This window comes from Phalaenopsis equestris, unplaced genomic scaffold, assembly GCF_001263595.1.
Source record: "Phalaenopsis equestris unplaced genomic scaffold, ASM126359v1 Scaffold000978, whole genome shotgun sequence".
Taxonomy (NCBI): Eukaryota; Viridiplantae; Streptophyta; class Magnoliopsida; order Asparagales; family Orchidaceae; genus Phalaenopsis; species Phalaenopsis equestris.
Window position 1 is genome coordinate 194,499 of NW_018165417.1, and position 11,300 is coordinate 205,798.

Consider the following 11,300-nt stretch of genomic DNA (forward strand, 5'->3'; position numbering starts at 1 on the left):
TTTTTTTTTTAAATTAGAATTTTATTAACTTTTCAACGATTTCAAGAGGGTTATAAGAGAGAAAAATCTTTTTAGGGAGAAAGAAGCCCCTTTATAGCATGTCACATAATCTGCTATAGCTCAGGTTTTGCTGTTCTGCAGCTATCAAAGAGAACTTTTGAAATTCTGAGTTTGTGAGATCAATGTTTTCTCCTTCTCTTCAGCTCAGTAATTACTCATCCATGGAAGGTGTTCTATATTGCAAACCTCATTTTGAACAACTCTTTAGAGAGGCAGGCAACTTTAACAAGAATTTTCAGTCACGTAAGCCTACATTCTTGGTTATAGTTGTATAGAGTGCTGCTTCCATTCTGTTTTTTTCTGATTTTAAGGATTGCTCATATTGACAGCTGCAAAATCCTCAGAGAAGTTAACTCCAGAGTTTGTGAGTTCGTTATCATATTCCGTTGTCTTACTTTGTGAACATATACTTTTGGGACCTCAATTACTTAAACATTTTCTATCATTTTCTCAGACGAGATCCCCTAGCAAAGCTGCTGGCATGTTCTCAGGAACACAAGAAAAGTGTGCCATTTGTTCAAAGACAGTATATCCCCTTGAAAAGGTTGGGTCCTTTTTTCATTACTTATAATATAATCTTAATTTAAAAAGAAATGCATGAATATTCCTAGTGCTTCTTCATTTCTAATTCGATGATGCTTTAAGCTTATTGGTGAACCAAAGTTTTACCTGGCAATCATTTTGAAAATATCGTGGAATATTGTTATGTAAATGGAAAATAATGAAAATTTTAAAATTCTCAAACATAACTAACAGAAGCTTGAAGCGGAGGTTTTCACTTTCAGTCTTCAAACCGGTTCTTCAAAAAAATTAATCTGCTGTATATTGCCGTCCACATTCTCTCCTTCAAATATGCTATTTGATTTCCATCTAGTATTATTTTTCATTGGTCATGTTGTATTGTTTTTGGCCATTGTTGTTTGATACAAAATATTCTTATAGTGTTTTCATCAAGTTGAACAAGTTACTCTGCATATGTATTTTATTTCATCTTTTTAAACTCATGAATACCTCTGTATGTCCTATGACTTAAGACCTTGTGCTTGTTACTTTGGAACGTGGTTCCCATAGTTAGGAAGCCTCTGAAAAGTTGGGTCTTCTTCTGCACAAATCCTAATTGTAATATTTCACATTTTTTAAAACAAAGATGCAAAAGATCATCAAACACGCCTATGTTGATGGGCAGGTTGGCATCTTATTTTTTCAATACTGCATGTGCACCTGCAGTAACGATATTTAGAGGAATATCCACCTATGTGGTGGGTTAGAATGGACAAACGTTATTTATGTAGGTATTAGCTAGTATCTTAGTTTATGGCAGTGAGTCATGGAGTTTTGTACGATTTAATTTCTATTTATAGTATTATAGTTTGTGAGTTTCATGTCTGTCATATCATGAACACGCATCCTGAAGGCAGCACTTCTAATCAATTATTCTTTCACTTTTAAGTATGGTTTTAAAAACATGACCGGACTTGCAGATTCAATATTGAACCATTCATTTGATCAGTTCAGTCTAAAGCTCAAATATATTTTTTTATAGACCCAGGAGAGAACCGGTCAGAACCTAGGTTTAAAAAGGTTACCGGTGAGCATGTTTGGTTTTAAAAAACTGTCTTGTTCTAATATTCTCTAATTTTAGCCTTTTAATTTTGGTCAGATGACTATAAATAAGATTTTTGATTAAAAAAAGGAGAAAATTTCGTCTTTTAAAATTTTAATTTAGAATATTATTAAAAATATTCAAAAGTGGGATGTCATAAATTAAAATCATTGTCCATTGAATCAATTAAAATAATATATTTGCATCATTATTATATTATTGAAATTACATTAAAATAAATTTTAATATTTATTATGTCATTTGGCAGTTGAACCGGTGAACCTTTAACCTCTCTTTCTTTTCTGATTTTCACAACATTGCTTTCAAGTGTATTTCCATTCCATGTTCTACGGGTACTTCTTGAGAAGGCTTACGCATGCATCTTTGTAATTGGTGGATGCATTTCGTATTTTGTTATCTCTACAAAATGAACGATGTTCTTTACTGTTGAGCTTGATTGGACCAGCCAAACTTCTATGGACAGCTTCAGCTCAGCCATGTTAGTAAAACAATATGGAAGTTATCATTCTGTTATTATGTTTTTGTTATAATAGTGATCATCATCGTTAGTTGCAACCATATTTATCATTAGCTTCATGGATTCTCATTCTCTTTTTTTTTAATTTCTTTTAATTTTATATTGTGGATCAATTCTAGTGAGGCTTCAGACATCAAACCAAAAGGCGCCTCACATAATTGGATCAAACTTCTTACTTATACAACTTAATGACCATCAAGTCTTTTGTGATCTGAGGTTTAGTGGACTTAACCCTCTTACTTATATAGCCATATTTATCATTAGCTTCATGGATTCTCATTCTCTTTTTTTTAAATTTCTTTTAATTTTATATAGTGGATCAATTCTAGTGAGGCTTCACACATCAAACCAAAAGGCGCCTCACATAATTGGATCAAACTTCTTACTTATACAACCTAATGACCATCAAGTTTTTTGTGATCTGAGGTTTAGTGGACTTAACCCTCTTACTTATATAGCCATATTTATCATTAGCTTCATGGATTCTCATTCTCTTTTTTTTAAATTTCTTTTAATTTTATATAGTGGATCAATTCTAGTGAGGCTTCACACATCAAACCAAAAGGCGCCTCACATAATTGGATCAAACTTCTTACTTATACAACCTAATGACCATCAAGTCTTTTGTGATCTGAGGTTTAGTGGACTTAACCCTCTTACTTATATAGCCATATTTATCATTAGCTTCATGGATTCTCATTCTCTTTTTTTTAAATTTCTTTTAATTTTATATAGTGGATCAATTCTAGTGAGGCTTCACACATCAAACCAAAAGGCGCCTCACATAATTGGATCAAACTTCTTACTTATACAACCTAATGACCATCAAGTCTTTTGTGATCTGAGGTTTAGTGGACTTAACCCTCTTACTTATATAGCCATATTTATCATTAGCTTCATGGATTCTCATTCTCTTTTTTTTAAATTTCTTTTAATTTTATATAGTGGATCAATTCTAGTGAGGCTTCACACATCAAACCAAAAGGCGCCTCACATAATTGGATCAAACTTCTTACTTATACAACCTAATGACCATCAAGTCTTTTGTGATCTGAGGTTTAGTGGACTTAACCCTCTTACTTATATAGCCATATTTATCATTAGCTTCATGGATTCTCATTCTCTTTTTTTTAAATTTCTTTTAATTTTATATAGTGGATCAATTCTAGTGAGGCTTCACACATCAAACCAAAAGGCGCCTCACATAATTGGATCAAACTTCTTACTTATACAACCTAATGACCATCAAGTCTTTTGTGATCTGAGGTTTAGTGGACTTAACCCTCTTACTTATATAGCCATATTTATCATTAGCTTCATGGATTCTCATTCTTAAAGAAACAATAAATGTTAGAAACACGAGGCATAGGTAAATGGACACGAGTCTATGTAGCAATAAAACAAGGCTACATACTTATGCAATTCATTAGAAACAACAAATAAAATTTACTGCAATTTTCTTAATAGAACTTAAAAGTTACAACCAACAAACTTACAGTTAGCTAGGGATCAAATACAAGTAACAAGCATAACACCCATAATAATGAATAGTGCATTTATCCCTAATAAATATTAATTACTTACCTTAAAACTCCCAAATTTATTAATGATTTAACTGGCGTTGACTAACAAGTCCTACATAAATTGGAATTAAGAATATAAGCAATTATGCAAATAATGTTGTTAAACTTAATTATTTATTGAGTTGGGTGTAACATAATTGATAGTTTATTATTATTATTATTAGTATAAGTGATTCATTTTCCGCACATGTAGTGTAAGGATATGGATTTGATTACGATTAACTGTAGAGAGGGCTTGTTGTTGCCGGTTGCCCTAACCTGCACTACACTCCTCTTAAATAGAGAAAGAGTCGATATGATGGCAAATCAAGAACGCGGCATGTCAAATAAGAAACTCATGCAAAGAAAAGAAGAGGGAAGAATTTGGAAGGTTGTTCGTGCAGTTTAGAGAGGGCTTGTTGTTGCCCGTTGCCCTAACCTACACTCTTAAATAGAGAAAGAGTCGATATGATGGCAAATGTAGAGAGGGCTTGTTGTTGCCGGTTGCCCTAACCTGCACTACACTCCTCTTAAATAGAGAAAGAGTCGATATGATGGCAAATCAAGAACGCGGCATGTCAAATAAGAAACTCACGCAAAGAAAAGAAGAGGGAAGAATTTGGAAGGTTGTTCGTGCAGTCTGATAGGATGAGAAGGAAAAGGAAATTATATGTAAAATGCTAAGGATTTGGTAGAGGTGAGGCGCAATAACGAGAAGGGAAAAAAGAATATTTCAGATCTTACATACTACCCTTCTTAAAGGAATTTAATCCCAAAATTTATACTCAAGATTACACCAAATTCAACTAATGGGATTACTTTGAGTGTACCAGGCACATGCATTTCATTAATAACAATGTCACAATTATGAATCTACTGAGTGGCAACCGAAGATGAGTCATATGATATAGTGATTGATAGATGCAAATTTAATGAATAAATTCATATATTAGATGTAAATTTGCATAAAATGAATGAATGTGATGCCCCAAAATCAAATAATATCCTTGTCGTTTACTTAAAAAAATAGATATAATACATGTTATCATGTTTGGAGCTTCACGGGCTTCTTGATGTGTCAAAACAAATACTCGAGTTGGAATCATTTGCTTGGGCTACTCTGAAGCTTGAAGTCGTTGAATTTTAATACATTTTAAATATATTTTTTATTAATTATTTTTTAAACGTGCTAGCTCACGATCTAACGAGTTTAAGTCTAGGCTGGCTTGAGCTTTGTTTGTTAGCTCATGGAGCTCAGTTCACAAGCCATATGTCGAGTCAAGCCCGGGTTGGCTCATGAGTCAGCTTGACTCACTTACACCCCTAATTTGAAATGTCATACTAGAGTCCTCAAAGATAATTCCAACAATTTGGATAAATTCAAACCTTAAAAATCTTGTGGAAAAAAATGGTATTTACATATATAACCTCCTGATTCGTATGTATTTACATGTCTAATGATTAAACATTACTTTTGATGTTTATACCGCTCAATTTTTTGCATATCGATCAAATACCACCATTTTAACTTTTAAAATGTGAAATACACATTTTAATGCATAGGTAAGGTGGCATGTATCGAAAATTTGAATCCTTAATTATCCTAATATCTTAGTTTCCTTTCCAGAAAGTTGCCTTTCATTTGGAAACTTCTATTAATATTGCAAAAATCTCCAGGTGTCCGTTGAAGGATTGGCATACCACAAATCCTGCTTCAGATGCTCCCATGGAGGCTGCTCCATTTCTCCTTCAAACTATGCAGCTCTAGAAGGCATTCTGTACTGCAAACACCATTTCTCTCAGCTTTTCAAGGAGAAGGGAAGCTATAACCATCTCATTAAGTGCGCCTCAGTGAAGCGCACATCAACGTCAGTTCCTGATAGCTAATCTGCCTCTGCACGAATCTCCTTTTTATGTTCTCGTCTCCTGCATGCCTGCCTGCCTTTTCAATGATATAATTTGTAAACTTGCTTTAATTTGCATTCGTATTGCGTGAGTTTCAAACCTAATGTGTTATTGTAATTTTGTGGCTTTTTTTATATGTTTATTTACAAATCGGCTTTGCAAATACAGCGAGCAAATTTGTCAGAAAACGGGTTGCTTAAAAAATGGAGTTCATTTGCTTGTGGCTATAATTTTAGGCTGAGCTACTCTTCTTTCATTTTCTTACGCTAGACCTAGATTGGCCTAAACCTAATAAATTTCCGGTACCGTTCGCCGGCACTTATTCTATAAGAAATTTTTTTAGTGAGTTTAAGAAAATTTAAATTTTATTTAATTTGTTCAGAAATTTAATTTTTTAGAGATTTGATTATTTTTGGCTCGAAAATATTTTCTTATTTGATATAGCTTTATTTAACATTTAAAATTTTATATTTTTTATAAAATTATATTATTTTGTTATTTTATGATATTCATTTTGTACATCCAAAAAAAAAAAGCTGTATGAGTTATTTGGATCAGATAGTTGAGGGCTCGGAATTCAACCCAGCGGAAGCCTTGTTGGATAGGTTAAAATAATACGTTGGATAGCCGGACACAACTGTAAATGTTGGCAAGGATGAGAAATGAAGGCTGAGTGAGAGACCAAGTAATTGAGGCCGAGAGACTAAGCTAGAAATTCAAGGCCAAGCGGCTGATGCCAAGTAAACGAGGTTGTGATTAAGGTTAATCAAGGCCTAGCAACTTAGGCTGGGCATCTAAGGCCGAGCGAGCAAAGCCAAGCATCAACAACCAGGAGCTGAAAGATGATCACTCAAGATCGAAGGTTTAACCCTCACGTATCAACGGCCCAACTAGAACTTGACTTCTTTCAGGATCTTGAGTCATGATGAGAAAGGGTGACAAGGATTCGAGGGTACCATGCTTAGATGTCTAGGATAAGAAAGACCCAAATATGCAATTTTAAGTGGGGCCAACCACTCTACATAGACGAAAATAAATGTAAATGAGGATCTCTATTTGAAAGGAGTCCTAACTTGAAAATATTTTTCCTCTTCGACTTTTCTTCCATCACCCAAACGTAAGCTTTCTCTCTATTTGCTTAAGCTCTATTCTTTTGGTATGATTCAAGGACAAATTTGGGTTGAACACTCTGAAAATGTGTGGTGAGCAAGAATTGTCTCACAAACAAGAAGAGGAGTAGCACAAGGAGAAGTGAGTTGCCAAAAAATCACAGGCAAAATGTAATGTACTAGATATTTTGTAGCTATTTGGATCCAAGAGCTCAAGGAGCAAATGATGGAAATGATCAGGGAGACATTTGCCTAGGGGGTAGTCACACTTTCTTAGTTGGTGAAATCTAGTGCTGACACGGAAGCGCCCTGTCACCTGTCTAAGTGCTAGCGATATCATGTATTATCCAAAAAATGCAAGATCGATGTCTGTAGTCTGCAATACATAGGAACGCATCAATACCTCGTGGCCAACTCTACAAAAAGAACGATTTCTCCAGACAGATCTTAGAAGTTGAAGTGCCTAAACGCTTCAAGATTCAAACTATAGAACCCTATTGAGGGAAATCTGACATGTCTGATCATGTCACTCTTTGTAGTTAAAAGTATGTCTGCTCAAGTTAAACGGCGCACTGAAATACCGACTCTTTTTATGACTTTAAAAGACATTTCTCTCTGATTGTTCAATTGCCTACAATATGGACCAATCATGTCCTTTGAGGATTTCAAAGGATGTTCATAGTGCAATTTTCTAGTGCGCATAAACCTAAAACTACAAGCTATGACACTTATTATCCAAACAACGTTGGATTGACACCCCTAGCCTGCAATAGGCAAGGACACATCAATACCCCATGACCTGCTTTATCAGAGAACATTTTCACCCGATAGATCTTTGTTGTTGAAGTTCCTAAACGCTTCAAGTTCCCAATCTACAACACTATCAAGGGAAATCTGACTCGTTCGACCATGTTGTTTCTTTTGAGCTGACAGTATGTCTACTCATGGTAAACAATGTATTAAAAAACTGACTCTATTTTATGAACCTAAAAGAGTCTGACCTCTGATGATTTGATAACATACCATTGGGATTAGGCACTTCCTTTGTGGAATCCAATTATACTACAGTTCGTTGGTACATAGAAACCTCAAAAGAATTCTCAGGCCCTGCTCCAACTATGATGGGGACATGAAGCGTCACTGTGTGTCTTCATATCCTGTTTCCAAAATAAAATGTTAGAGGTTCATTATCTGGGCCCATGGTCACCCATGCAGCCCTTCTCAAGGGCTGTGAGTAGGTCATTTCCTTTAGGCATTTGGTCTACAATGCCCGAAGACACTTGTGAAAATATTGGAACTCATGTCTTCCCGAAGGTAGCAGGTTCGAGATTGCTTCAAGTCTCCTACAATGACCGAAGACACTTGTGAAAATATTGGAACTCATGTCTTCCCGAAGGTAGCAGGTTCGAGATTGCTCCAAGTCTGCTTGAGCAATTATAATCTCTATGTTGCCCTGAAACATTATTGCAACGTGATTTTTTGAGACCACGTCGTTAATTTTGTTGAGCAATGAGTGTCAAAAGATGGCGTTGTAGGTGGGTGGTGTGTCTACCACCTAGAAACCTTTGGTGTAAGTTAAGTGTTTGTCACATTCCCCCCAGATGACTATCGGTGAGATGACTCCCAAAGCTTCCTTCTTCTCCCAAAAAAAGCAATATAGAGGGCAGGCCGGTGCAATCGGTTGGTCGGTAGAAATGCCATTATGCCAAATATTAATTTGAATTGGGTGTTAGCAGAACTATTTATGTTAACCAGAATAATATCAATCTAATAGTCACTTATCATTGTAGTGATAACGATGAAGTCATTGAAGGGTTGCCCTTTGTGGGCAAGTCAACATCTGTAAAAGTGGTTGGTGGATGAGGAATGTGTCTCGCCATTGAGACAACCACATACAACTCTCTCTCGATTGAAGTCTTTTGTCTCTGGCTCGTCAGAGTCATGTTCATATCCCCCCAAAATTTTTGGTGCAACCATTGCAATATGGATGGTGTTTGCTCTGACTAGTTCATCAGATATCTCTTTAATTGGAGCCTTTATTTGCATCTGAGTAGCTGCCTGAGTGCTATAAACTCTTTGAGCTTCTTAGCCCATAATAGTTCTTCAACCAAGTTGCGGAGGTGCCTGCAGTCATCCATTTCATGTTTGTGGCCTCTAGGGTGCTGACAGAACTTTTTTGGATCACAGAAAAAAGCTTTAGTTTTCATCAGGGGAGTTTACTTAAAGCATTCCTTATTCTGAGTGGTCTCAACAGTCTTGATCATAGAAACATCCAAAGGGGTGATATTTTATGCTTTGTAATAAAGTGTTGGTCGCTCGTAAAAATGAGTCAGTTGTTAGTCATAGTTCCTTGTCTATCCTCAAGGGTGGTAGTATCGTTCGCCCCCCTTATTATATAAAGGCGTCCAACTATCTTCATATCAGGGATGTTTGGAAAGGTGTGGACCATTTTTCTACCTCCACCCATCATCCCACAAGGACATCTTCTATGGGCAACAATCTGATGACTCGGGTTTGTAGTGGAAGTTACTGACACTCTCTTCAGCCGTGATGTGGTTGTTGGCTATCTCCAACAACTTGGTCAAGGAATTTGGTCGTTGTAGGCTAAGGTCATATCGAAACATATCTCCCCCAACCCTTGGGTTTATATAGTTTGTATCACCCCAGAATCCAAATCCCGTATTTTCAATCTCTTCATCTAAAAATTAGTTATGTAACAAGCTCTCATCCTGACCCTGCATGACCTTCCATAAGGCTTGTGAGCACTTCATGGGCCTCTAAGCACTAATAAACTGCACCATGAACATTATTCTAAAATCGGAAATGGAGACTATCACTAAGTCAGATAGGTCATTGAACCACCTGAGGGTAGCATATATTTCAACGCTTTGGAGATTCTTAGGAGGCAAATGACCGATTCAAAAGAGGCGATATGGTCAATCATGTCATTCTGAACCTTGTAAGTTTCTAGCGTAGGAATCTTAAACTTTTTGGTAGTTTAACGCTGGAAATCTATCGAGAGAAGACATCTCCAGGTGGTGATGGGCCTTAGTGCACCCGTATCGTTGCTTGTTTATCGGTACAAAACCATCATTTTCCTAGTACTGGGAGTCTAAGAAATTTCTACCTTTTGAGCCACTCTGCGGTATTAATTTTCAATCTCTTCCTCATGGGGGTTTTAGACTTGAGATACTTGTTCTCCTCCTTTTGAGCATTGCTTGGGTTAACTCCGCTATTTGACTTGACATCTCGTCTCTCAATTCTTGAATTTTTTGTTGAACAAACTCTCTAGTCCATTTCATATTTTTCATCTCTTGTATGTGTTTCATCTCCATTTTGTGCTATTCTTCTTGATGACATGACTCCATCACTGAACATTTCAGAATGTTGAATCCAAATTGGTCTCGTACGTTACACCCAAGGAATAAAGCCTAGAATGGGAGAGCGAGGCAGAGAGAACAAAGGGAGGAGAAAAGGAGTACACTATTTAATAGTGGGGAACAATAACTTTGAGCAATTTCACTGATCCTTCACAACCTTTTGGGCTAAGATTGTGTAACCTTTGATTCATAACATGGTCCCCTGTTTATAGACATATGAGACATGGTGCATGAAATTACATAGGTGCCCCTAGTTTAGTAGGGACTGTATTGGGATGATGTAGCCGGCCATGTCGGTCGATTGATCAAGTCGAGTTTGTCGGTCAACTGACAACACTGATTTAGCTGATTGTCTGGTTCTGCAAAGGCGGGTGGATAGAGCTAATTTGTCCGTCAGGAAAATCGTCCAGCGGAAGTGAATATTGCTAGTTAACTCAGGTCCTGAGAGGCCCTTCGCTTCTTCAATCGCTCAGCCTCTGTTGTTGGTCGGCTTATGTCTCTAGAGTGCTCCAGTTAATTGAACCGCCTAGCATTTGGTCGATGACTGGCTGCCCGAGTCCAGTGTGAATCATTTTCTCAATGAGTCTCGTCTTGTCACGCACTCTTCTGAGTACATTGGATTCCTTTGAGATTCATACAAAAATGTTTTCCGTGTATAATTACAAAAAGTCAAGTTCCCGATTAAAACTTGGGGTTCTTAAAGTGGCCACTCTTCATTGTTCTAATTGCAAATGAACTATATCAAGCCAAATTAGAAGTATGAGAACTCAATTTCAAGCTTTTATTTTAACATTCAATTTTAGTTCATTTTGACTTATTTTGTAATATCAAGCCTCAAACAAATGACTTTCTTCAAAAGATAAAGAAATTTTATTGAGATGAACTTATTAAGCAATTGAGAAAATAAACATCGCATGTGTTAGAATTTTGTAGAATTTTGTCAATATATATATTAAAAAGAATGGTGAGATGCTATTATACAAACCTTCGACCCGCTAATGTGTAACAATTCGAGTACCACTTTCTTATGGCTATTTGTGCCAGAGGGGATTTGAACCTCTGACCTGAGGGGTTTTATATTGTGGATGCCAACCAACAGGCCGGGGCATGCGGCATATAATATATATATATATATAACCACAT

The 11,300-nt window shown here is 36.3% G+C and overlaps 1 protein-coding gene across 2 annotated transcripts in view; it reads left to right on the forward strand.

Moving 5' to 3' along the window:
* LOC110032595 (LIM domain-containing protein WLIM2b-like) overlaps nucleotides 1-5,895 on the forward strand; it is a 7,638-nt gene extending 1,743 nt beyond the window's left edge. For both annotated transcript variants that reach the window (XM_020736266.1, XM_020736267.1), the window contains exons 3-6: nucleotides 204-303; nucleotides 390-424; nucleotides 515-604; nucleotides 5,441-5,895. In XM_020736266.1, coding sequence (XP_020591925.1) covers nucleotides 204-303; nucleotides 390-424; nucleotides 515-604; nucleotides 5,441-5,650 — 435 coding nt within the window. In that variant the 3' untranslated portion in view covers nucleotides 5,651-5,895. The remainder of the gene's footprint in view (nucleotides 1-203; nucleotides 304-389; nucleotides 425-514; nucleotides 605-5,440) is intronic.
* The last annotated feature ends 5,405 nt before the right edge of the window (nucleotides 5,896-11,300 follow it).